General features: G+C 37.2%; 3 protein-coding genes across 5 annotated transcripts; 2 read left to right on the top strand and 1 right to left on the bottom strand.

Annotated features, from left to right (window-relative positions):
* Positions 1-5,189: 5,189 nt before the first annotated feature.
* LOC110843002 (serine/threonine-protein kinase Genghis Khan) lies at positions 5,190-21,701 on the bottom strand. 2 transcript variants are annotated; one of them, XM_035848558.1, is made up of 41 exons: positions 20,854-21,701; positions 17,960-18,150; positions 17,729-17,809; positions 17,344-17,643; positions 17,161-17,225; positions 17,002-17,089; positions 14,775-14,900; positions 14,594-14,663; positions 14,466-14,530; positions 14,322-14,395; positions 14,224-14,240; positions 13,960-14,073; positions 13,737-13,888; positions 13,383-13,658; positions 13,233-13,285; positions 12,970-13,155; positions 12,602-12,893; positions 12,398-12,522; positions 12,011-12,119; positions 11,799-11,933; positions 11,680-11,693; positions 11,508-11,614; positions 10,549-10,879; positions 10,260-10,332; positions 10,123-10,156; positions 9,964-10,041; positions 9,794-9,897; positions 9,509-9,628; positions 9,238-9,426; positions 9,078-9,171; positions 8,920-8,988; positions 8,728-8,837; positions 8,589-8,666; positions 8,274-8,442; positions 7,930-8,206; positions 7,582-7,764; positions 7,430-7,468; positions 7,143-7,206; positions 6,980-7,076; positions 6,575-6,888; positions 5,190-6,503 (listed from the first exon to the last, which is right to left on the bottom strand). In XM_035848558.1, exons 1-41 carry the CDS (start codon positions 21,089-21,091, stop codon positions 6,360-6,362), a joined length of 5,445 nt encoding a protein of 1,814 aa, XP_035704451.1. In that variant the 5' UTR covers positions 21,092-21,701; the 3' UTR covers positions 5,190-6,359. The 2 variants fall into 2 exon arrangements, with proteins under 2 accessions (XP_035704451.1, XP_035704452.1); XM_035848559.1 differs by lacking the exon at positions 7,430-7,468.
* Positions 21,702-22,180: 479 nt separating this feature from the next.
* On the top strand, positions 22,181-24,921 carry LOC110843103 (seipin). The gene is made up of 7 exons (XM_022089026.2): positions 22,181-22,618; positions 22,714-22,826; positions 22,905-23,148; positions 23,224-23,572; positions 23,643-23,830; positions 23,902-24,017; positions 24,103-24,921. Exons 3-7 carry the CDS (start codon positions 22,931-22,933, stop codon positions 24,513-24,515), a joined length of 1,284 nt encoding a protein of 427 aa, XP_021944718.1. The 5' UTR covers positions 22,181-22,618; positions 22,714-22,826; positions 22,905-22,930; the 3' UTR covers positions 24,516-24,921.
* A 385-nt stretch (positions 24,922-25,306) lies between these two features.
* On the top strand, positions 25,307-26,539 carry LOC110844360 (pheromone receptor transcription factor). 2 transcript variants are annotated; one of them, XM_022090544.2, is made up of 5 exons: positions 25,307-25,467; positions 25,528-25,707; positions 25,776-25,973; positions 26,046-26,174; positions 26,270-26,539. In XM_022090544.2, exons 1-5 carry the CDS (start codon positions 25,356-25,358, stop codon positions 26,467-26,469), a joined length of 819 nt encoding a protein of 272 aa, XP_021946236.1. In that variant the 5' UTR covers positions 25,307-25,355; the 3' UTR covers positions 26,470-26,539. The 2 variants fall into 2 exon arrangements, with proteins under 2 accessions (XP_021946236.1, XP_021946235.1); XM_022090543.2 differs by having other exon boundaries at positions 25,773-25,973.
* Positions 26,540-27,077: the final 538 nt, after the last annotated feature.

Below are 27,077 nucleotides of genomic sequence, written 5' to 3'. Positions count from 1 at the left end.
CAGAACTGGAAGCCAGAAATTGTGCAGAGTCAAAAATGTGGAGAGGATTTTATGTAGGTGAGAGGATGAGTGACGGCTAAAATTGATTTTATTTATTTATGATTATGGTAAAATTAATGAAGGTTGTAACAATATGAGTGCAAGAAGGTGATAATATGCATTTGGAATATGTATTTGTGCATTTTACGCTAATTAAATTAACAGGTAAAAGGAGCATGCGTTAATTGTTTGGCGTCATGATTCTAAGTATAAAATACGTTCATTTCCGTGTATTTTTGTGATTTGACTTGAATCCTCGATCTTCCGTGATAATATAATATTTGTATTGAAGTGCCTATTGTTTTTTTATGCCTACATAAATAAACAATAATTGAATTGTGATGTGCAACTCGTGAATCGATGATTCATAAACGTGCGAGAAAATACAAAGCTAAATTTCTGCATATACAAAATAATGTACGTATTGTGAAAGAAATCTCTGGATTTGTACAAATTGTGTAAAAAATACCAAGGGCAAGGCAACTTATACTTTAATTGATTTAATTATTCTTCTGATGCATTGTGTACAACACTAAAAAATATTGATCGATTAAATCACGTATCCTGTCAATAATTCATTTTCATTAACCGTTTTATGATTTTTTGTTCATGGAATGCAGCAATATCCTGCATTTCTTTATTTACAGGAAGTTACTGGGGACATGTCATCACCTCATTAATCTTAAGCAACTGAATAACTGGCTTTTGAGCATCTAGCATCTAGCAAAAAATGAAATTTATCCGTTTTCTAATTATCCTTATTGGAATTATTCAAATAGAAGGCAACGCAATTAGAAACAAGGTATGCATAAGGAGGAATAAGTAAATTAATAAAACGTTAAGTTTAACAATGGTGTTATACATTTAAGTATCCTCGTTTTTAAATTTTCGTTACTTTGGAATAATTTTGTTTAGATACACGCCGTAAAAGATGGTGGAATAAGTAAAGGGTGTTAATAAAGTCCGATCCCATGCATTTTTTGGAGCGTGGTTGTTACAAATTCAGCTGGAACTTTTGAACCAGTGAAGTTATTTATTTCAAATTTTTACCATGGGAGGAACAACTAAACGTGTAAGTCATGAGCATCTTAGAGTTGAGATACAAACATTGCATCAGCAGGGGCTTAAACCTACAGAAATTGTGCAAAAATTGGGCTGCAGCCGCAGAACTGTTTGGAAATGGAAGAATAAAAATTTTGTCCACGACAAAAAGCGACCAGGGCGACCCAGAAAGGTGTCACCTACCACAAAAAGAATGATTAAAAACAGACTTTGCAAGAAAACCGGTAGTTCATTACGTAATTGAGCAAGGGAGTTAAATGACTCAAAACGCTATAAAGAGAAGAAGAAGCAAATTAACTGTGTGACCGTGCAAAAATTTGTGAAAACTACGAAGTGGGGTCACACAGCTTACAAACTAACCAAAAAAACCTCTCATGTCACAAAAATATATCGATGACCGTCTGAAATTTGAAGAACTCCTTCAGAAAAGTGCCCATTTGAGTGAAAAAAGACTTGGTGAAGAATTGCGCAGTCACATCCTTTGGACTGACGAATCTATTATTGAACTAGGGTCAGTGCGGGTTAGTGTGGACACTTTTCAGCGAAGTAATATGGACTTCCAAATTAAAAATAGTTATATGTTAAAATTAATTATTTTGAAAAAACTGTATAATGGATTAACCATCACACCATATTTTACGAAAAGAAAATTATGAAAAATGTAATTAGAATGAATAGCTATTAATTTTTGAAAATAAAAAACAGGTGTCCACACTAACCCCACCGAATGGGGTTAGTGTGGACACTCTAACCTAATAACATGGAGAATCAACTGTCCACACTAACCCCATTTGAGAAAAAACTTTTTAAATTACTTTTTTTTAATTTATAAAATATGAGATGAAGGCGATTTTTGGATTTCTTCAAACTTATAACTTAGAAGCAGTATGGCTTGTAGTATGAGGTGATATTTTAATTTTTGGAAATATATGATGTTTACACATAAAAATATCCAGTGTCCACAATTGCCTCGTGTCCACACTAACCCCACCCTACCCTATATCCAAAATTGAACCAACAAAATGTTCGTTACAGGACAGAAAACAAATCGGATGTACCATCAAGAGCGATCCCAAAATTCGGGCTTAAAGTTATGGTAGCGGGTGGATTTTGTGCACGTTGCGTGACCCCTCTACATATCATACCAAAAGGCAAATCAGTCAATGCAAAGCATTATATGGAAAAAATATTACCTATCTATTTCGATAGCATGGGGAACAAGGAAATATTTCCGAATGAAAGAAAAATAGTTTTCATGCAGGATGGTGCTATAGCCCATACAGCAAAAGCGAGTTTGAGTCTCATCAAGACGCAAGTTTCAACGGTCTGGAGCAAGGGGGTGTGGGCCGCTAACGGCCCAGATTTGAATCCCCTGAAGAACCAGTGGTCCATACTTAAGGAAAATGTATACAAAGAGCCACAACCCCGGACGAGGGAAGAGCTAGTAAAAAAAAGTTCAAGATGTATGGAATTCGATTTCCAGAGGCACATTGGAAAAATTAGCACAGAGCCTTAAACAAAGAGTTGAGGGCATGGTTAAAGTAAATGGTAACAAGACCAAATACTAAGGTAAATATGTCGAACATTTTTTGTAAGTATCACGGGTAGTTTTTTTTTATACTAGCCTTCACTTTTTTACAGGAAAAATGGGATCGGACTTTATTAACACCCTGTATAATTACCATTAATGCGAATTGCGCCGCCAACTGGCACCAAGACCTTTTAGGTTTTTTATAAAAACTTATTATCTTTATCTCCCTGTATTAGACAAATGTATTGGTTATTTGCATATTTGTAATTTGGGAATGATCGCGTGCACTTAGAGCTTCGAAACTCTGCAAGCAGTTGTATAAACTAATTGGCGAATAGCCGCTCGTCGCCGATTTTTAAGGTCGCCCACAGGTCAAAGGTAAGAATTTTTTTTAGCATTTCAAAATGAGACCCCAAAAAACAAAAGTCAATGGATAATTTTTTTGACTTTTTTATATTTTTTATTGTAAACTGCAAGGTCTTACGAAGAAAATGAGCTATCGTACGACCTTGTACAATTTTTTTTGACGCCCACAGGAATTTTTCGCCAAAAAAGTTTTTGAGGCCTAAAATCGCGACCGCGGCGAAATTAAAAGAATTGAAATACACAAAAGCATATATGAACTTTCTATATGCTTTTGTATATTTCAATTCTTTTAATTTCGCTGCGGTCGCGATTTTAGGCCTCAAAAACTTTTTTGGCGAAAAATTCCTGTGGGCGTCAAAAAAATTGTACAAGGTCGTACGATAGCTCATTTTCTTCGTAAGACCTTGCAGTTTCCAATAAAAAATATAAAAAAGTAAAACAAATTATCCATGGACTTTTGTTTTTTGGGGTCTCATTTTGAAGTGCTAAAAAAATTCTGACCTTTGACCTGGGTGCGACGTTAAAAATCGGCGACGAGGGATTATTCGCCAATTAGTTTATACAACTGCGTGCAGAGTTTCGAAGCTCTAAGTGCACGCGATCATTCCCAAATTATAAATATGCAAATAACCAATACTTTTGTATACCGGGTGTATTTATCCATTTTATTATATTTTAGGAGAAGGAAGCCCACACAGTTGCAATGGGGGTCAAAAAACTTACAAGGCTAGCAGTGAAGAAAGCAACAAAGTTTTAGGGGGGTCATCTAGTAGCAGTAAGAGTGAATTCATCACGGATTCGAAACATGTCGCCAAAGGTACAGGAAGTACTAGTGCATCCGAGGCCCAAGTGTCAGGACGAGAGGAGGAATTAGACAGCGACGCCGACGACAATGACGACCATGCTGCAATGATGTTACAGCAATCTGGGGGAAGTGACTCTATGCATCAATCTGGAGGTAATCTCGGCGAATCTGCAGGCGGATCAGTTATTATGCAACAGCATGTTGGGGACGGTACCCTCTCTTCGTCCACCTCATCACAAGACGGTGGCAGTGAAACTATCGTTATGCAACAAGTAGTCATACAACCAGGGCAGAAGTACATTGTTCATAAAGAAACACGAGAAATCGAAATCGTTTCGCAGCAACCGAGACAAGGTGACGTCGACCAGGCTGGATCTGGGGTATCCTCGTCCCTAAATCAGGCAGGATCCACTGAAGGAGGATCAACGGCTGAGAAATCTGGCATGACGCAGGGGCAATATCAAAGCCGCTCCAACAATGGTGGAAAAGTAACTGGACGATCCAAACAAATTAATAAAAAATCGTCACGATTCAATGCAAGACATGGAGTGAGGTCAGAAGGTAAAGATAGCGGTGGGGTCAACGTTCCAAATAAACAAGGACCAGAAGTTAATATGGGACAACAACCCCAACAATCAAAAGTCATTACTTATCAAGGGAATAACTACGTGGCAGGGTACCCAGCCACTAATGAGCATACCATAATTATACCACCAGGATGGACGGTTGTGCAGCAATCTAGACCACAGGTTGCAACAGACCAACGCCAAGATCAAGGCCAGTCGGGTAGAGAAAGTTCGGTGACGTATGAACGGCACGGTGGAGGACAAGAAGGTGGAAATCAAGTACCTCAGGCACAACAATCATTAGTTACAGATATGCAACCCGGTCAGAAAATTACTATGCAACGGACCGACGCCATCGTGTTACAAGAAACCAAACAAGTTGTTCTACCACCAGGACAACGTGTCGAATTAAAACCTAGTGAAGAATTAGTCCAAGTTGTTCAAACCGGTGGAGAAGGTACAACACCATCATCACAATAATCGATTAGATAAAACTGGACACAAGTTTAATGCCAAACAATTAATTAGCTATTAATAAATATTTACTTAATCTCCCTGTTGAATATTTCCAATCCCAATTTTGACACATATCTATGTACATATTAAAAATACATATTACTGATGCTGACATCTGAGCAAAAATACATGACACAAAACCAACAAAATCTAATAATTCGCACCATGCATCGTAATCATAACATCATAATAATCATTAATTATGTCAGAAATAAAATCCCATGTAATCACATTTGCAGGAATCAGCATATCACATATACGTATGAAATGCTCCATCCAAATAATCCAAATTTAGGCATCCAAATAATTCTGCTCATTCTGCCCATGTTTTATTATTCAACTTCAGTTAAGAAACAATACAAAATGTTGATAATAGTATTACAGGCATGATATTAATCAATTTTTAGTTAACTACCTATGTAGCAGCACATTTTATTATCCTTCACTTCTTGATACAGTCACAATAAATATTTAAATGCATACACGCAGCCAACTTTCTCCTCACCTCTCCTCTTTCCCCCACTGACCCACCCACCAATTAATGGGATCTGCTACATACGTCCTAAGTTCATTACATCATTATACAATACAAAATGCACCTGGTTTAATTTCTGTCTGTTTGCGGTTAATTTACTGATCATGCTCTAATCTAAATAAGTGAGTCTAAATTAAATAACTATCCAACTATAATAATTTAATTATAATGACATGCACATAGTATCGTATAAAATTATTTAATAGCAAACAACTACTTATCGCCGAAATAGGTAGTTACTAGACGTTATGTTTTATATTAATTTATACTTAATATGCCACTGTCTGACTACTCTTGGTTTGGTTGAGGTGTGATGTGATGTATTAAATATTTATTACATTGCGGTGTGTGATTCTTAAAAATAACAAGACTAATAAAACAATTCACATGCAAATATGTAATTAATCATTCAATTTGTTACCAACTAAAATAATAATAATGCATTGCTGACTTTGGCCTGAGAGTGGTTTATGTGATGATGTGAGGTATTACGATTTAAAATTATTCAACAAATATCAATCAATCAATACTGCTGCGACAAGTAGTAATAAGGTATGTGTGGTGGTGTGTTCAGTATTCCTATTGTTTAAAAGTATGTATGTATGTAAGTAGTATATAATAATAAGATAAGGCCGGTGTACATAATTAATACAACGCTGATGATGATAATACTTGAACAAACAGGTCGATGAATAGCAAAAATCCAATAATATGTAAATTATTGATTCACGCCTAGTGTTATGCCTTGGTGGTATTTTGTTGTATACAAAAAACAATCTCCTTGTTTTGCTACTACTGCTACTAGATTTCATCATATCCGTCGAGGAAGAACTATTGTATTTAGTCTACCTTTACATTTGGTATTTGCTGGTTAATACTTGCATGAACGACTCCCTTCTTTTCGTGATGTATTTATGTACTTGTGTAACTTGTTCATGTTCATTCATTGTTGTCAGCCTGACTCTCATAACTGGAAGATCCACCCATTCCGCCGTGAATGCCTCCTGGAGATGGGGGACTACTAAGGTTGGAACTGTTGTTGGAAGTCAGACTATGTCGTGGGGATGCATCACCTACCAGTTCCTAAAATTAAGACAAATAAATGTTACTAGTTGCATAAATCACAATGATATTGCATGATCACAATAACTAACCTCTAATCCATCATGACCACTTCCTCTGCTATTATTTCCTCCTCCATGTGGAGGGTGAGGTCGTAACGGGGGTGGGACTGTAGGTCGTCGTGGTGGAAGACCTGGGGGACTGATATGAGCCCCATTATTATAATGTCCTTGAACGACCCCACTGGGGATTGGTATACCAGAACCGGAACCATGGCTCAATGAGCGTCTCGGTGGTTCTGGGCCCGAAATGGACCCAATTGACGATCTTGGGGAAGACTGCATTTGTGTTGGATTTGGAGAGAATCGATGAGAACTTTGCAGCATGGAGCGGACACGTTGCATTCCTGTAACAAGAGTAACAAGAAGAATGCGTATAAATATAGTGGGATATTCCTCGGTATGTAACAAACATTTATCAAGGACTCGATTATACACCTTGCTGTTGTTGTGGAGTGACAGGTGTGCTATCGGCCGTTTCAAGTGTGGTTGGCAAATCCATTAGACGCTGAATCTGAATACCATCGCCAGGACCCTGAAAATAAAATATAAATTTAAGCATTATAATATTAAAGCAGGAAAATATAGATAGAGTGCTTACCATATGTGAGATGTGATTGAAATTCGATGGAGCTGAGATCATCCTCGAGCGACGATCCGTGTTCCTGCGTCCAAAATCCAAATTTATATAATTAATAATCAATAAATATGGTATCATTTCTCACACAGTTGATAGATAGAGAATGCAAGAAAACCAAGCCAATCATCATTTCTAAATAATTATAACTAAAAAATCAAATAAAGATTTAAAACTAACTTCCGTAAAATAGAAAACTAAAAAAATACCACAAAACCACAAATACATTTTGTACTCTATAAAATGCTAACCGAATAATTTGTTGATTTTCCAACAACAGCTTCAGCTTCCTGCTTTCACCACCACCATAGCAAGAGAAAAATGCAGTATAGAAAGACAATCACCACAAACTGTACATACTGACATCATAATACAATTAGACGCCTATTAATTTTTCACTTACGTCCTCGCAGCTTTTGCGTTTTCTCTGACACTAAACTTCCTTCTTGTCCGATGTCTCGCCAATTCTGGGACACGTACTCTATCTCCCCACATCACATTCGACAAATATACAATGTGTGAGAGTTCATTAGCAAACGTAATGTTGATGGCACCACTGCGACAAAGTGGCCTCGCTTTCATCAACCTGCAAGTGTAAAGTTTTAGGTCACTTAATAGTGTCTTTCCCAGGTTGGTATATAGCCGGGAACAATGAATGTGAGCCAGAAATTTGCACATCTTCATCAGGTTATCATCAATTCCGCACCCTACAAACATTCTACACTGCTAGCATTTTTTTTCGTATTCATACCTAATCGTCTGCATCCACTCCCCACTACAACAGTCAAATACGTCGAGATGTGTCTCTGAATAGAGGAGCAAATTTCCGTCCGAATATGCCACAGCCAACGGAATAGCAGGATACATAATCTCCTTGTCACGACTTTTTCTTCCCATGGAATCCACAAATACGGATAGTGTGTTGAAGACGAGAAGAAATTCTTCCTTTGGGAGTTCAATTGCAGCCAGAGCATCAACTGGGTTATACGCAAGGAAACCGAGCATTTGGTTATCAGGATGAACAAGAGCTACAAGAATAATAATAAACAGTAATATTAAATCTATCAGTTAATAATTAACTAATTAACAACCCACATTGCGGATGTTGATCTCCCATCAATGAATAGATCGTGAAACCTGACTGATACCCAATGCATAAGCGTCCTTCTGAAAAAATGTCTAGGCATTGTGCTTGCGCAGGTAAAAGGACTTCTCGTAATCGTTTATGTCGCGCTTTCATCCTCGTAATTTCATAAATGATGACCTAGAGAAACAAAAATAATAATTACATTATTTATCTGAAAAGCTTCAAATATAGGTATTCAGATTTTGATATAAATAGGATAGTGCATGAGACATTGATAAATCACATTGAGAACTGCGACTGAAATACTAAATTGGTATTCCTACCTGGCTTGTATTTTGTCTCTTGACGGCGACACAGAGACAAAATACGGTTGGTGGGCCGTGTCGCATTACTCCAGTTTCCTGAATTGCATATGTAATTATTTAGTTGCTTAAGTACAGTGAAGAGGGATTGCGCACTTACCAGAGTTATGCATCCTTTTGTCTCAGATACTTTAATCCATTCACACTCATCCCCGTCGAGTGCTCGGACGGGTATTAGACGAACGTGGCGTTGTTTTCCGGATATGACGACTATAATATAGCACATAAAGTGTAAATAAAACTATAAATATAAATAATATAAATTTAAATAATTTCTTTGCAATTCCCTCACCTAGAAGTTGTTCTTCACTGATGTATACAATTTCGTGTATCTTTTTCCCTTCTCCAACCCTCGCAATTTCTACAATAAAAAGAAACGCATGAATTAATGTATTTACTTACATGTTCATAAAAAATCAGACATTGATCACATCGTAACAGTAAGCGTACCATCTCTATCCAAGTCAACACAAAATAGTCCCTCATCTGTCCCAATGACTAGTCGGTCGGCATCAATGATAGCGCCACAGCTTGCTGTCCTGGTCTGTAAAGAATATTTCGTAAAGATAAGTATTAATGAATTATTTTACACTCTATTGATTTATCTTACCATGCTTGTGACGGTATTATCAACCAATTCTTTCGCTCTGTATACCGTTCTACACGGAAGATTGTTGCGTTTCAGGATGCGATGTAACTCATTCAGAGCTACCACCCATTTTGTCTTTTCGCTTTCCGTTTCCGCCAACATGAGGGTGTGATTTTTCAGCCCAGGTGGATTCATAAAAGAAGTAGATATCTAATAAACAAATAAATTAGCAATTGATAAATACTACTGATAATTTGAAGTTCATTTTCATGTTTGTGACTATATTTCATACCCGAAATATGCATGGAATATCCTTCTTATTGGCGTGTATAACATCACTCTCCCTGACGGATGAAACTTCAAACTCCTCATCCCTCATGTCCAACAACGCACTAACAAAGACGGCCGGACTCTGTAAAGAATTGCAGGCCTCATTATCTATGATTTATTGTATGATAATTTGTGTGTCGATTTTTGCTTTGTAACTCAAAGAACTGATCAGTCTGGAGAAGACGAAATGGATTTCCAGAAAAAAGTAGATTTATGCGGATGCTATAAATTAAATAGAGAGACAAACCGTTGTCAATTTCCCAGTAGTCCGGTCCGGTGAAATGTCATAGAGGAACAATTTAAAATCGCAGACAACGACATACTGTCGGATCCAACCCTTTTTCACTCCGCCTAAAAATTTTAAAATTAAATTACTTATACAGCCCCACATTGTAATAAAAAGACGTATAAACTCACCAGGTTTAGGAACACGAACATACCCCTCGTATGCTGTTCCAATACCACGAGTAGGGTCGATACCGAGGGGTCGTTTAGCTACAGTAATTGGTTGAAAAATATTCAGTTAGCCATTTAGCATAAGCATAAGTATATAAATTTATTTGGTATTTGACTCACTCTGCTCTGGTGGTACAGGACAAATAGGAACGACCTTGAAAACAACAAATAAATATGCCATTAATGCATTCAATATGAAATAATTAAGAAATAATTAAGAAATAAAATAGTTTGAGCATTTGAGTAATTGAGCTCACCTTGTCCCGACATCCCATATGACATGCGAAACCACATACTTCACATACGACCCCCTGCCTGGTTAACCCAACCCTGAAACACATAGACATTGTATTACCTGAAGCATTTTTACAGCACTGTAAAAATTATCACTTGATATTTAGTATATTTTTTGATAAACACTTATTTGACAAAGTCATATATAACCTGCTGAAATTATTCTTTATTTTTGACTGTAATATTAGTTGGTCCCTGACTGACATTACTCTCGTGTAATAAACTTGAGTGCTAAATTCTCATAAAACTTACATGAGCGAGGTACAATGGGCACACTTCAATGGAGACGAGAAAGTGCGGACTAGAAATTGGTGGTGGGATTTAGGAAGTTTGTTTGACGAAAGAGATGCCGAAGTCATTGGAGGCATAGACGCAAGGCCCGGGTGGTGTTGTTGCTGCATTTGCATCTGATGGTGATCACGTTCACGGTCACCACTTAGTTCGGACAAATTAGATTTAGATGAATTGTCTTCCACGTCGCCTTCTTCTGATTCGATGGAGCCACCGCCGCCACGCGCCACGAAGGACGACTCTTTGAGAAATTGTTCCAAAAAGGACATTTGGGATGGAGGGCGATCTAAAACTAGCAATGAAAATGTGCAAACCATTAGTACCTGGATAAGCCTTATCCGTAATTCATCTCTAGAGTTAAGTGAATCAAGACAAATTTTGGTAGTCACATCCTTAGTCAACGTCTACTGATACTGAATACCTTACCTACTCAACTTTTTAGTAGTCTAGTTAGGTTTCAAGCAAGTACACCGCAACCAAAAAAACAAATAAAGGTAGAAAGAGAAAGTTACCTATTTCATTTTTATCACAATATATATCCACTCCTACCCCCACATCTCAACCTCACCCTCATCCCACTACTACATATTTATTTTTTAAAAACTTTCGCTACACAAGATAATAAGAAGAACACAATAGTTTGAAAGGGCAGAACAGGCGCAAGGTTTAGAGAACAGAGATCAGATCACAGATAGCTTTTGATGAGAAGGAGAAAAAGACCCCACACGGCAGAGGTCACACCAATAAATACTGGAATCTTATCTGCATAATAGTAGAAATAAATGAATATAAGCAAAACTATAAAGTACGAAAAAAGCATCCCTTAAATAATTTCCTCAGTAAAAAAATAAACATTTTTTGAAGAGCTATTTGAAACTCATCGTTTCTCCAAATAATTTAGCTCATCGTCCCATACTTACATCCATCTGAAGATTCTATTCGTTGTTGGAGGTCTTTAATTTGTGCCTCTTTCTTAAAAGTTTCTCTCGACAGCAATTCCAGTCTTTGGCGATATTCTCGCAGTTCCCTGTAACAACACAACGGAGATTAATACAAAATATTCCTCCCACATCAAACGATAATGATACTCACTTTTGAGATGCCACCTGAACCAATTTAACAGCACATGAAATTTAAATGCCAGAACACATTAATAATTAGATTCTTGGAACAACTGCTGACTACCCAGTCCAATTAAATTTCTGACGTACCAAATCTGATCTAGTTTTTGTAAGTTCTTCGCTAATGGCTTGTTTTGCTTGGATTTCGGATTGAAGAGAGCTCTGAAGATTGAGTAACTCCATCTTATCCAACTTCTGGGACCGACGGTTCCGCCAGTTCTTTTCCTAAAGTGCAAGAGCATGTGTTTATATATGTGTTCTGGAAACGTTGGGAAAATGCTGTTATAATTTTGAAAACTTACAACAGTTGTGGTTGGCGGAAGTCCAGCATGCTTCAAGAATTCTAACTCTTCATTCATCTTGCTAGCCAGAGCTTGGAGGTAACTTCGAGCATCCTTTTCATCGCTTACCCTAAGAATAAATGTAAAGCTCTTATTTCGGAAACAACAATTCCTAAAGACAGAAGAACAGATAGAATAGGGACGTAAATCCTTATGCAGGTTCCATTCATTGTTTAAAGCCATTGTTTTTAATGAATATAGCTTTTAAACTGATCAATGGAGATTTCATAAATAATATTCATTGCAGTTTTGGAAAATATATTTTATATGATACTGTTCGAAATTGGTGCTCAAAAAATTAAGTCGTATTAGAGCAAATTAGAGTATTCTATTCTAGTAGATCTGTACCATTGAATAAGTTCTGTTATTTGGTTCTCCCAAAGTGAAATTGACTCCTTTTTGGCACGAATTTCATCATACTCGTCTTCAATTCCTCGACGCTCATTCTGCAATCTAGCAACCGTGTCGGAGATCTAGATATATGGAACATCTCATTAAATTACAAACCCTCCATACACATAAATGTAATGATGCACTTTAAAAATTCAATACCTTATCCAGCTCCACAATAAGCCTTTTATTTTCGTCTAGTAAATGCATCTTTTCTCTGTCGTGAAGTCGTTTAATTTCTCCTAGAGTTTCTTCACTCTCTGTCAAATTCTCGAGACGTAGGTGATCCATTTTCTCCCTCAGAAGAGACGCTTCTTTAACAACGGAATCTCGTGCAATTTCAGCTTCGGTAACGGCTTCTTTGAGGGAAGATATCTCATTCGTGAAACGCGATTGGGTTTGCATGAGGCTTTCTTTGTACTCCAATTCACACTTTTCCATCTCTGCCTTTAATCTGCGAGATCAAAAATAATTTGAATGTTTATACTTACATATTCAGGGGATGGATTGAGTTTAAATATGAAGCCAACCTCAGTAGTTCATTCGAAGCTTCAGTCTCTTGGAAATTCTGTGCATCAGAAACAAGTAATGGTCTCTGTTTGATGCGTTCCATCTCTTCCTCCATAGCCTTACAATATTCTTCTGACCGTTCCCTTAATTTACGCTCTTTTGATGCTTCTGCTTCCGCTTCGTCAATTCGTGTCTCCATTTCTCGCCTATGTTTAAATAAAAATTGTGTTTACGTGCACATACTGCATAAAATGATTAGATTAGTTTTATATTCTCTGCATACCTCAATTTCTCTGCGCGACGAATATCTTGTCTTAAAGCGTCAATTTTGCCCATCTGGAAAAATGAACCAAAACAGACATGTAGATAGAGAGGTATTTAGATCTTGTTATTTAGTTTATACACTTGTATTTATATATATATATTTATATACCGCTACTTCCAACTCTTCTTCCTTGTCGCGCACTTGACGACTTAATTTTTGTTTTTGTTGGCGAAGGTCAGATAATTTTTCACTGACTTCAGTATATTCAGACATTGCAACTTCTCTTTGACTCAAAGCGTCACGAAGTTCTTTTTCCTGTGCGGTTAATTTTTCACATGCATCACGGACTTCCTTTTGTAGCTCGTCCTTTTCCATACGTGCTTGACGCAATTTGTTACTGTCCACGCTAACTCCGTCGACAATATCTTTGGCAGATTTGGAGTCCTGTGGAAGAAATATAGACATATTGAAAGTCAGTCAAAATTGAAATGCTTTTAAAAAATGTACGCTTGTAGCAGTCACCTTATTTCGAATAAGCATTGCTTCTAGTTCCCCATTTTTCTTTGTAAGGGTGTTAACCTCATCTTGTAATTGTTGTAATCGGCGTATGTCACTCTTGTCTCCAACTACGACACCATTGTTGGTTGATATCAACTCGGGAGAGCGAGAGAATTCTAAAGAAAAAATGTGACAAAATTAATAGTGTAGACTTTTGACTTGTGGTAATTGTTTTCTTCAAACGCACCCGTCAATTTTCGAATCAGTTCTTGGTTCTCCATTTCTAATGTATGCATTCTGTTTTCATACGTGGCTAAATCGTCATAAAGTCCATTCGTTTCGTTAGCCCCAGAAAGGCAACCTAGTTCAAAATATTTTAGTATTTCAGTAATAGTTCTAATTACAATACTCTAATTTACAACACTTTTTATACTCAAACAAACTTGTATTCTTTCTTAGGTTTATTTTTAAACTACATGATAATGATTCACTGTGTATAAAAAATTCTCACCTAAGTCGGATATTTTGCTAGAAATAACAACAACAATTATCATTAGAATTTTAATTCCTAAAGTACCATTTATGAATAGAAATTTCTTAATTGAATACCTAAACTGCGTGAATGTGAACCCCACAAATGGCAAATGTAACGCAGAAAAGATGGCATTCGATGCCGGGGGAATCTAAAACCAAACAGGAATGTACATAATTTGATTTCTGGAATTATAATTTGTACCACCTTTCCTAACTTACTGCATCTGATTCGCGAATGTCGTTATCATCCACGTCAAAATTTGAGGTGTCAGTTGGGCTAGAGACTAATAATAAAGAGACCATGTAAACCTTATGACCTTTACTGTTAGATAGTCAAGTGTACTCACCTTCTGGAATGTATGGAGGAATTCCATTTCGTATATGCTCCCAATCGATCCCAGCAAACCACGCGTGTCGCTATATAAAACAGCACATTTTATTTTTAATACGATTGTCTAGTTGGGTGTAACCATTATAGGCATCTGTTTATGTCATTGCACGTATGCATCATATATATTGATCGCCCACCTTGAAATCATCCAACCCGTTCTGACCCAGTCTAAAATCTGCATCACAGATTAGCTTTCGTATCAAGTCCTTTGCATCGTCCGACACTTCTATCCCATTAGATTCTGGAGGAAAGACGAAGCAATTCTGAAGAAAAAGAGAGAACACAAACATAATCATTGCTTTTTATCCAGTTTGTCCTCAAACAAACAAACTGCATTTTCCCGTGCCAAAATTGGAGAGCATCGTTATTCATGCATCTCATCATCCTTAATTAGCAAAGATTCTTTTTCTGCTCTGCAGATTCCAAGACTGTACGTAAATACTTTTCTTGCTCTCCAAATCCGTCATTGCACTTTACGCTATAGGGTCACTTCATTCTCCTGCTCATTGTTATTCTTATGCAATCTGTACTCAAATGGATGGATTAACAAGGACATGGTGATGCCGTTCATTTCGAACACATTCTTAAGAAAATGCTCCGCTAAACACAAATACTAGACATGTCGGAGGATGCCGTAGCTGGTTGCATGCAAAAAATGGGATCATCTTCATGTTCATTTCATTTCTGCATCCGAGAAGAAGAGGAAACAAGCACAAGCTAAGTAAATGACGACGACCAAACCCACAAAATCCTCATCATCGCTTGTTCTTCTTGAATCTCTCTCGGTCTTCACTCTTTGCTCATTCACAACTTTGTACTTGTACGTATGTGTCTGCAACTATCTAAATAAACTGAAATCCGCAATATTCTCATGTATTTGTGCATACACGGTCCTCATCTATTTTTACTTTGGAAAAAGGACAATCTTATGAGAACAAGAGTAGTAAGAGAGACAGAAGGTGAAGATTCAACATGATTTTACTGCTCTCGTGTTGTAATAAACTCAGGTTTTTCAACATATTCATTTCACAATAAATGCTAGGAGGAAGGAGAGCACTATTTATGCATCTGCTTACAAGTAGAAATATGCAATGTCGGAACCATTAAACATGTGCAATTTTTTCGGATAAGATAAGAAAATGCAGTAACATCGCTAAATTATCACTCATCCCTAACTGCACAATATGCAATGTTCCTAACATATATATATGCACCTCATTGCATGCGCAATACTGAAACTACATACTTATCTGTACATGTGTGCGATAAGGTAAGACAAATAGTGTTGGCTAAAGCTAAAAAAACGAAATGCACATAAACTGGGGAAAGTGCGGAAGTACATCTTCTTTATAGGTCCTCATTAAGGATAAGTTAAACTCTATCTAAATTCTTGTTATTTTGTATACTAATTCACCTTTAAAGACAGTAGTAAAAACTGAACTCCATAATACTTGTGTACGCATTCTCATCATACACGACTAAAACCACAAATGTATACATGTAGGCTATTTGGGTTTAGGTTGAATATGTAATTTTTTTCCACCCACCCAGTGAGGCTAGAAAATGATGATGACCAACTAAAGGGTTTAATTGTTCACGTTTCTTTTGATGTTTTAGTACCGGATCAATTAACACAACCAACTACTAGCTAAATTAAGTAATCAAGAGCCTATTAATTATAAATAATGGGGACATCCTTCTTAATTGAGTGCAGCTGCATTTGATTAAAACAGAGGAAAGGAATTACTATTTTCAGATTAAAAAGACTACGCAGCAGCGACAGGAATGCATACAAATATGAGTACATGTGACAGTAAAAATAGGTCGTGGGTTCGTACCTCACTGCGGAGACCAAATTTTTAACCTATTAACGATTCCCTATTTAATTCAAAAACTAATACTTAAAACTTAAAAATTTCTATTTAATAAAAATGCATTCTCTGACCATGTCACTAGCAAACCTGAAGAATATGTATCGATCAATCACCTAAATACTACTATTCATCTTCGTGACTTGAACAAATCTCGCCACACCACACACTTCCACCCCTACCACAAGAAAAGAAACAGCAGCCATTATGCGGTTACGATTGTCATATTAATGCATAATTCGTCCCATTATGTATATCAATCATGTGGCATGTATATGATGATTTCACTTTTCTGTGGTTTTACCTTGTGGCTCAGGTTTTACCTTGTGGTTCATGGATAGAATAATGACTTTGAGTGGGAGGTTTACCACGATGGCTTAACATGACTGAAGAACAACATTTTTAAATTACGGGGAAATTTGCCGGTAGGAATTAATTTAAATATGTACATTAACATTAGTAAAATCAAATTGAAATAAATTTATTGACTTGCCGTTGATTTGCCGAATTCTAAAATTTTGCCGTACGTTTCCAGCAATGATTCTGCATAAAATGGCGTCTCTCCGTATAACATTTCGTACCTGTAATGAAAACGGTTATGTTATAGAAAAATAGAAAAAATTTGCTCAAGCGCTATAACACAAACTCGTACATGCAAACACCCAAAGACCACCAATCGCATTCCGGACCGTACCGACCCTGTCCGTCCTCCATTGCCTGCAAATCATAACATATTAAACATCGCATTAAAATGTCATCTAAATTCTGGTTTCTTCTTCACATTCTCCCATTAAAAAGCGATCATCTCTCTCCCTCCTTCCCACTTACTACTCACCCTTAATATTTCCGGTGAGATATAATCTGGCGTACCCACAGCCACGTTACTCTGCACAGTCCCATCTTCTTGAAGTCGGAGACAGGAGCCAAAATCGGCTAGTCTAATATGACCATTGGCATCCAACAAGACATTGTCGGGTTTAATGTCACGGTGTACATATTTCAATTTATGAATAGAATCGATAGCCAGCACCATTTCGGAAATATAGAAACGTGCCATGTCTTCGGGTAAACGGTCTTCAAATTTGGATAGTAGTGTGAGCAAATCGCCGCCACAGTAGTAATCCATGACGAGATACTACAATTAATTGGTTAACCAAATTTTAATCACTCAATTAATTAGTAATTGCGAAATTGAAAACATCAAATCAATTAATTCATACCAAATTGGTGTCATCTTGGAACGCGTAATGGAGATTTGTTATCCAGCGTCTGTCCCCGTACACCAAGACATCGCGTTCCTCCTTAAAACAAAATGAAACAAAAATGTTTAAATTTATGTAAAACTGGTCATAATGTCTGGATTTTTATAATTTAGTGATTATTTACTTATAGGGATATGTAATATTATGACGTTTTGATAATAATTGTTGAAGTAAGAATTCTTGACATACCTTAAAACATGCTGTTTCTGCACGCTTAAGCATTTCCCATTTGTTCAAAATTTTCATGGCAAAGACACGCTCGTTGGTTTTCATCTTGACAACCGCAACCTCACCAAATGCTCCACGACCAATGACTTTTAAGATTTCAAAATCTTCTGCCGTCAAACGAAACAATTTTACGCCTGTGACAACTGGTTTTACTGGAAAAGAAAACAATACCAACTTGTTACCATTATTTTTTCTTTGGTATATTGTCTAACATACGTACATAGATATAAAGCATCATAATGTCAACCTTAACCTTGACATTCAAAAATTGCACATTTAATGCGCATCTTGGAATTTGATCAAATTACTCATTTTCATGTTGCTCAATTTAAAAATTATCATTGAAAATTGTCACCCCGGTACCGTCCTAAAAATATGATTGCTCTCATAATAAACTAATCGAAAGCGTGCTTTTAGTTGTAAGCAAAGTTAATGCGATATGTCAATTCGAGGTACTATATCATTCCTTCCTGTTATTGTTATTTCTCATTTGACTCCACTCAGCCGGAATGAGTTATATTGCGATAAATCAACTTATCCGGTTAAATTATCAAATTAAATACGCAAATACACACCTCTGTCATAGAACGTGCACGAGACCACCTACATATGTATCGTTCCACTAATCTACCGTCTCACGCATTTTATGAGTCATGATGGCATAAAATGTCCTTTGGAGGATTTTCAATTTGTCGTCGCGTCGCCTGATGTGCGAGCAAATATAATTTAGCTCTGACTCCATTGTTTGTTGGCTAAAAAAGAGTTCGCCGTCGAAATGCAATGCGTTGTCCATATGTGCATAACATAGAATAAATTGTACGTATGATATGCTTCTCTATTTTCCTTCGACGGGATCAATTTACTGTACATTTGGGATGCCGATGTGTTAACTTTAACGTGCTTTAACAAACATGTGCAAGTCAAATCCATCCAAGTCGCAAAATTTCGCACATGCAAAACAAACATTGTTATCTATCTGTTTATATCGCCTTTTTAGAGTGTGTGCAATGTCTTAAACCTTAAACATTTACAACTAACTACAAACAGAATGAATGGGTCCAGAGATAGAGACTTTGTTTAACTTTTTTTCTTGTGCAAAAATACGGACAGGAAGTACAAGTGCGGCTTGGTTATTTTAGCTCAATTGTGTACATAATATTAGGCATAGTGTATATGGGGTCGTGATTAAAGTGAGGTTTCCTCCACCTCCTGGACTCTGGGGGTGTGGTAAATCGTCAAATATTCAATTTAACCTCTCAGTATCGAGTGGCATTTGAGCTATTCCATTAATTTGATGAATTTATTTAATAGATCTGCTGTGTGCAAATTAAGGTTTAATTCTCCTGTTGAATGACAAGCTTCTCTACTAGTTCTTATCCCAAAATGAAATTATGCAAACGAATGTATCATGATTTGGACCACTTCTCTTATTACATGTCAAAATCTTGAAAAGTACTTGTACGACATGATATGAAGTGAAATGAAACAGAACTACGAATGATATTAACATTAACTTCCACCTGGTACATACATACTTATGTACGTACATATCGATTCTTTAATCAGGGTTTCAAACATACACATATACCATTTTTATGCGTATGCCAATCTCCTCGTTACTTGGTGTTACAGAATTACACAATAAAGATGAGTCATGGACTTTATATGATATGTATCACTTTACGGAGATATACGATGCATTCCCTGTAGAATAAAATGACAATACAGGTAGGGTAGACTTGGAAAGAGCGCATTAGGAAGAAAATGGAGTGTTTGCTAAATAAAGTAAAATCCATACGACGAATGGAGGAAGTCATGCTTATAAATATGTTGTTATGGAGAAATAAACCATGCCAAAATATTTGCATTTTGATGTTACCCTCCTGTTCTACTGTTTGAGATTGAACAAATTGTGAATATTATATGTTGTACTATTATGCTCCTCTTCCGCTCCTAAAACAAACAATGCGAATTATATCATCTACATACAGCACATACGCCCTATGATCTGAACTACTGCACAAACTAGGAAAAATCGAGGCTTATTAGAATGCATCCCCCACAACACCTGGTCATAAAACCAAAATATTATAGTTTATAGTGCAAAGTCTGCAATGCAGCCATAGCCTTAACGACTCTTATGGACGCCAGGCAGTGTCATACATACGACCTCCAGGCAGTGTCATACATACGACCTCCAGGCAGTGTCATACATACTTTCATACGCCTTGCTTATAAGTCCTGCATGCAATGCATCAACTTTCTACGATTATCCGCAAAATGATCCACCCCCATGGACCATTCTGCACTGGACCACGGTCAAAACATAGAAACCCGTTCCTTAAAGGACGATGTGTACCAAACTTAAAACTATCAAATGCTATAAGTCTAATGAGAGTTATCTGACACATACACAAAAAGCTCAAAGGGGTTAAAAATGGTGTGTATACAATATGAAAAATTTTATCCTTTTACATAACATGATATGTATACTCACGTAATATTTAATTTAATGACATACTTATTCCGGGAACTCCACATTTTTGTAATTAAATATGAGCTCTATATCAGCAGGTACGCGTTTGGAATACTAATTCCCCTTAAATGAAACAAATGTGGTGACTAATTGTACGCACTTAAATGCTCCTGTATCATTTACATTCTGATCTTTAATGAAACCTTCAATTAAATTATACACATAAATCATATCTACATATGCATATATGCCATGATTCATGTCCTTTTAAACTTTAAGGGTGACAATTTTTTTTATTTTCTCATCCGTCTACAAAATCCACAAATTTCATTCAAACTACTCTCTCCAAAATGCAAATAAGTCCTCTCTTTGTGCTTACCGAAAGCTAGAAAGTCGTTGACAGTTTTCTCCCTTCTTAACGAAGAGTTGCAGCACTCGTCATAGAGGAGGAGCAGGACGTCAAGGAGTGTTTCGATGGAAAAGGCGCAGGGTCCATCGCCATCGACGAGCATGGGAGCCGCCGCCCTGGTAAGGGGCCCACTAAGAAAGAGGGACTCCAACTCCTTCACCCTGATGGAGGGGTCACGCTCCTCCCTCGTCACCATGCTCACCTCCATGTCTAAATCGACCCCACCACCACGACCACCACCTTTGACCCTCGTCGTCTCACCACCAAGTTCCTTATCCACTTTATAACCTTATTTTCCAACTTGCTTAATTATTCACAACAAAATATCACGACCACAACCACACGCACACTATTGACGACGACCACCCCTCGACACTCTCATAATGTCGACGAGAACAAGATGATGAGCATGAAGAAAACAAGGCATCCTCCTCCTCCATTATCTTGGTAAAAATTAGTGTGTCAAACGTATTATGACCACTTATTTCTATAAAATGGCAACTTATGTCGACAAGATTTCTTCTTTGGTCACATATTTGTTATGTTATCTGGTCGGAGTAGTGTATGCAGTTAAAAACGGTCCTTGAATTTGACCCTTCAAGGTAAGGTAACAAGTACAGAAGAAGTAGAAATGATTAAGTAGTTTAAAAAAAGTTCCTATTCTTGATAATGAAGAGTTTAATTTTGATTCAGAGACCAGACCAGTTCTGCTTGTGTATTAGAGCTGCTCCTGCTACTGCTGTTGAAATGAGATGAGAGTGAGTAAAGTAAAAAGTAAGTTGTAAAAGTTGAATATAGTAGTTTAGTACAATTCAGTCAGTTGTGTGCTCTTCTCTGTGCATTCATTTGGTGAAGATTGAAGGGAAAGTTGGAGATGTGTGTGTGTGTGTAGTGTGTATTGTGTATCCACCCGGCCAAAGCAAAGGCTTCCGCAAAGGACCGAGTCTCAATTGAGTTTTGAGATGAGCAAGAGCAACGCGACACGGTGGCATGGTCATGAATAATATTGCCAAATTCGCATCTTTTAAATATTTTACTCGTAAAATTTAAGGTAATAAACTGCCTAGTTATTTTATGTATGTCGTCTTACACCCCTTCGATGATCTCTCATCATTCTAAGAAAGTTAGTAGCACTGACAAAATTATTCATAAAACAGAAATACTTGGAAATAGTAATAGAGCATATGATTAGATTTAATTTGTAAATTTTGCAGGAAATCTGCCCGAAATTAGGAAGGACAAGGTGATAATATTCTATCTGCTAGGACATTCCTACTTTAATAGTTCAATTTCTATCTAAAATTCTGCATTTGAAAAGTTATCTGTCAAATCAAGACTGCGTTGCAAGCGTGCTCACTGGTCTTTTTGCTCAGCGTTCACCCTATTCTCATATTGTTTTGGTTTCTCCCTGGCCACCACCGTTATAAATTTCACACATGGCACGAGAATCAACTCCACAAAAACACAAATAAACCCATTTTTCACAATCATGGAGAAACATTGGAGAAATCAGCAACCAATTTGTTATAGTAATTACTTACTCTATACTAAATGGTGGTGGTGGTGGATGATGTGATGTTACGTACTCTGGACTGGACTACTTTACAGCCAGTCATCTGTTTGCCGTCATCAATTCATCATTCATGACCCAATCTTATCATATTAATTAATTATGAGCTCATCTCATAATCTCATCGTCCAACTTGAATTACAAGGTTCAACCAGCCAAGTAAAGGTACGCATTATTATGCAATTTCCAAGTCACTTGCAAGTGACCTGACTTGTCCATTTTTAGTACTGATTTCTGCTATTTTTTTACTACACTTTTAGAGGCCGTCCCAAATTCCAAAGTTGAAAATGCACTGATTCTAAACTATCTATCGTACTATAATTCCGATAGTGTGATTGTTGAAGTACCATTTTTTATATCGAAACCGCGCACGGTATGTCCATTTCTTAATTTATAATTCATATCATAACACTTCAATTTAATTGCAATAGTTTATCAAATTTAATTTCAGAAAATTCAATCCCATCCTACCTAACCATGGCAGGTTACATTTTAGGTCGGATGTTTGGAGTAGAATCATACAAAGACAAGACCACGGCGCTTGTCCTGACAGCACAAGAATCCGCCTACAAAGCCCTACTTGTGGTCACCACGTTCACGGCAGTGTTATGGATGAGCATATTTCTCTATGCTAGTTTCTATTATAGTTATATGCCAGCAATCTCACATATTAGACCAGTTCATCTCCAATATCAGTAAGCTAAAAATATATCCGTTCGTCTATCATTAATTTCTAAATAAAAAGAGCATCTTCTTAATCTTCTACATAGATCTTGCGGACGATCCCCCGGCCTGTGCTCATTCCCATCAGCCAATGTCACACTTACTCAGCGCCAACAATTACTCATGATTGGTCAACCCTATAAAGTTGTCGTGGAACTAGAACTTCCAGAATCACCTCATAATCAGGCGACTGGAATGTTTCTCGTGTGTGGTAAACTTAAAGGAGCCGATGGTTACGTCGTGGAAGAGTCGTGTCGTTCTGCAATTCTTCATTATAAAAGTTTTCTCCACAATATTATCGCGACCATGCTGTATACTCCATTTCTACTGGCTGGGTCGGCCGAAGAGAAGCAGTTGGTGGGAGTAGAATTATTTTCCGGATTTACAGAACATCCAGTACGTAAACAATTTCACTACCATGATTGTCTGATTCAATTCATAATTATTGGTTTGTGTTCATTAATAGGACAACCCAGTCATTGAAACTTATATTGAAATACAATCCCAACATGTTCACATTTACCAGACATATCTCAAAATTCATGCTCATTTTACGGGACTTCGCTACTTTATGTACCACTGGCCATTCTTAGCCGCTTCTTTAGGAGTCTCGATTAATTTCTTCTTTCTTACTATGATTGCTTTCTTGTCGTGGTAAATTAATAGCATTTTTTAAGATTTTATTATTATTCGTGTATGAGCTAATTGTTTGCTTTTACTTTTAGGTACAAATTATTCGTCCCCAAACAAACCATTCTGCATGTCGGGTATGATGCAAATGCTGCCCGATCTGTGGAAGAAAAGCGACGTATTCTTGCCAGAGAAAAGTCCATAAAAGAGCGTAAGCGAGGAACAACTTCATTTTCATGGAATGCATAATATTGATTCATTGATTAATTATCGTATTATTTATTACAAAATGACAGGTGACGAATTATTTGCCATGCAAAAAATGGAACAAGAAGAAGAGGATCAAGAACAATTTATTCCACAACCTAAAAAGCACCAAAAGAAAGTGAAAGACAACTCAGACGCCAGGTCAAAAATGGAGGAAGACGAACTACCAACGTTTCCCTCAAGCAAACCTGGATATGAGTCGTCAGAATTTTCCAAGAAAAAGGGTGATATTCCTACTAGAAAGAAAAGAGAAAGGTCCTCAGATGAATTTGAGGTTTTAGAGGATGCTAAAGGCGTCGAGGACTATTCTGAAGAAGAAGTTGAAGCAGAAGATGACAAGGAGAATAGAGGAGAAGGGCATTCTAAAGAACAGAAAAAGAAGCCCCTAAAATCGGACGAGTCGTCATCTGGCAGTGGGGGTGTGAGAAAAAGAAAAAACTAAATTATTCTTTTTGGGAATGGTTCAATTTTCCATTTCATCATCGAGAAAACATTGTGATGTATATTGTAGACTTCTTGCCAAAAATAGTGTTAATGACAACATATCCGACCAAAGTGTACTTAATTTAGTTATATATAAATGACGATACAATGTGACAAGTTACCAACCAGGAATTTATGGATTTACGTATGCATTTATAGTTGTAGTTATTACGATGCTCACAAGCTACTTAGCAAATATTACAATTTACTGTTCCTATCATATATGTACTCTAATATTGGAGTTCCATAAATCATTCTGTCAATTAACTATTCCACAACGAGTTGCATTTAATGTAATTGATATTATTAATTATTAACTTCAACTGAAATTAATTCAAATACATATTTAGATAATCAAAACCAGACTGATTAAGTAGTTTACGTATACTCATTTAAAAAGTTCACATGCAAGAGATTTTACTAATGTGAGTTTTGCCAAGCTTTCATTTCGCCTGTCTCGTCTACATATAATGTGTATTGTATCCTCATCATCGTCAGACTTTGACTACATCTGCAGGTTCTTTCGTCTCGTCTCTTTAAATTTCCAGATATGAATCAAGATCAAGATTTACTCATCTCCAATTCCTAGCATCATATGTATATCAAACAACTCCGTCATTCACTCCCCAGTTGACGATTCATAGATAACGGGTCAACTTTTTCGTAAAATAACTGTTTAATATCTGCACAAATAAAACGACAAACCGGTTTTTACTATGATGCAAGTTGAATAAACCCAGCAAGAGAAGAATGCGGATGGATATGTATTCGGGATTAGTTTCTCGTCAACTTTGCCAAGATGCAGTTGTCCCTGTCCTTCCTCGTCTTGACCGCCGTCGTCGTCCTTGGCGTGACCATTAGTGGGGGTCAGGGCGCCTCGATCTCCAAAAAGGCGAGACAAGAGGTTCCAGGTGGGAACTTAGCGAGCAAGTGTATTTCATAACCTATTTACAAATACCATATTTTTTCAGCCGTGGCGAGCTCACCAACCGTGGTCACCATTGCGAAAGAGTCCACACCCTCTGTAATTACCAATGTCCCGGAACTCGTCCCAGCCGTAGTGGATCCAAATCCTACCACAGTTGCACCACTAGTTGTAGCTAACGTGACAACAACGCCAAAACCTGACGATGAAGATGATTCAAGCGAAGGTAAAAATGGAAGCTATGCATTTAGATAAAAAATCGATATGAAAATAATTCCTAATTTTGCATAGAAGAAGAGGAAGACGCCGACGAAGATGACCAAGATCAGGATGACGATGCTGAAGAAGAGGAAGAACATGACGAGGAAGGAGCGCCGGGTGCCAAACAGATTTACCTTCCTGGTTACCTGACTGCCCATGGTGAACTATTGGTCCCGATTGATGCCGTTCAACGCTCAACAGGGGATAGGGTGCCCTACGAAGTCATTGAAGGTGTGATGATGATGATGACTTTAAAAGACTTAGAAAAAAATAAACCGGTTGTGTAAACATAAATCTTTTCAGATCCTACATATCCTGCCTACGCCCAATTCGCCAACGCTGCAAACAATGAGGATTCTTCCGTATCCGTTGGTGTGAGTGGGGGAAGCAGTGCGGGTGGAATTAGTGGTGGTGATGGTGAAACCGTATTGGGTAGGATACTTTACTATGCATAAGTATTTAGGATAATTAACTATATATATACAATCCTTGCTTATGTATGCCATTAAAAAATGCATAAACTTCAGAAATTCTTCAACAACCCGGCGTCGGTGGTCCACCATCTGTCGCTGTGGCCGTTCCATCGCACGAAAGCTCGGAACCTTCGGAAGAGGATCAACAGGGTCAAGAACCAGCCGCTCCGGAACAAGTCAATGTAGTTCAAGAACAGCAAAGACATCTTTGGTTGGGTGGAAGCAACCCGACTGATTTTGGATTTCATTTTTAATTTCAATTCCAAATTTTTCGACGAGGTTGTTGCCAAAGTATAATAAAATATTTATTGCTGATCATCACAAGTATTATTTTTTGCTGTAACCACTTTTACCGTAATTAAAAATGATTGAGTATAAATTTGTAATTCATTTCGTACTTCATCACTGTGAAGCTTTGTGGGCTTCTTTCTCTGTGAACAAAAAATCCAAGTATTTACACAAATATATAACATGCAAGATTCAATTTATGGAATGGCAATAATAGCCTTAAATAGATACCGTCTAAAAGTCGCGTGCGGTCAGGAAGTGTATTCCTTGGTATTCGAACGGGTAAAAAGGCGTCGGCAATGGAGGCTTCGACGCATCGTTCAATGTTTAGCAAATGAGTGTCATAATGATCCCCGAGTAACCGCACCCAGAACGGATGCCCAGCGTGTTGGTTGCTCCTAATAAGACATCATATTTCAATATGGTAAATTTGTATTATCGTAATTTGTGTTTTCATAATTTACGTACCACCGAACTCTAATTTCTGAACTCCACAAATCAATGATTGCCCTGCCATATTGGTGGTACATACGGTAGCTTTCTATCCAAAAAATTCAAAATATTTAGGTGATGG

This window comes from Folsomia candida, unplaced genomic scaffold, assembly GCF_002217175.1.
Source record: "Folsomia candida strain VU population unplaced genomic scaffold, ASM221717v1 Fcan01_Sc002, whole genome shotgun sequence".
NCBI classification, from domain to species: Eukaryota; Metazoa; Arthropoda; class Collembola; order Entomobryomorpha; family Isotomidae; genus Folsomia; species Folsomia candida.
The sequence above is the reverse complement of the archived record's forward strand: the minus strand, read 5'-3'. Positions and strand labels throughout refer to the sequence as shown.

Coding starts and splice junctions, on each gene's coding strand:
- LOC110843002 (XM_035848558.1), bottom strand. CDS start 21,091: ATGGAGGTGAGCATGGTGACGAGGGAGGAGCGTGACCCCTCCATCAGG. Junction 18,151..20,853: donor CAACGACTTTCTAGCTTTCG/GTAAGCACAAAG, acceptor TTTCTTTTCCAG/TAAAACCAGTTGTCACAGGC. Junction 11,934..12,010: donor TTCCGCCAACCACAACTGTT/GTAAGTTTTCAA, acceptor CTTGCACTTTAG/GAAAAGAACTGGCGGAACCG.
- LOC110843103 (XM_022089026.2), top strand. CDS start 22,931: ATGGCAGGTTACATTTTAGGTCGGATGTTTGGAGTAGAATCATACAAA. Junction 23,149..23,223: donor CCAGTTCATCTCCAATATCA/GTAAGCTAAAAA, acceptor TCTTCTACATAG/ATCTTGCGGACGATCCCCCG. Junction 24,018..24,102: donor AGAAAAGTCCATAAAAGAGC/GTAAGCGAGGAA, acceptor ACAAAATGACAG/GTGACGAATTATTTGCCATG.
- LOC110844360 (XM_022090543.2), top strand. CDS start 25,356: ATGCAGTTGTCCCTGTCCTTCCTCGTCTTGACCGCCGTCGTCGTCCTT. Junction 25,974..26,045: donor GCCCTACGAAGTCATTGAAG/GTGTGATGATGA, acceptor AAATCTTTTCAG/ATCCTACATATCCTGCCTAC. Junction 26,175..26,269: donor TGATGGTGAAACCGTATTGG/GTAGGATACTTT, acceptor CATAAACTTCAG/AAATTCTTCAACAACCCGGC.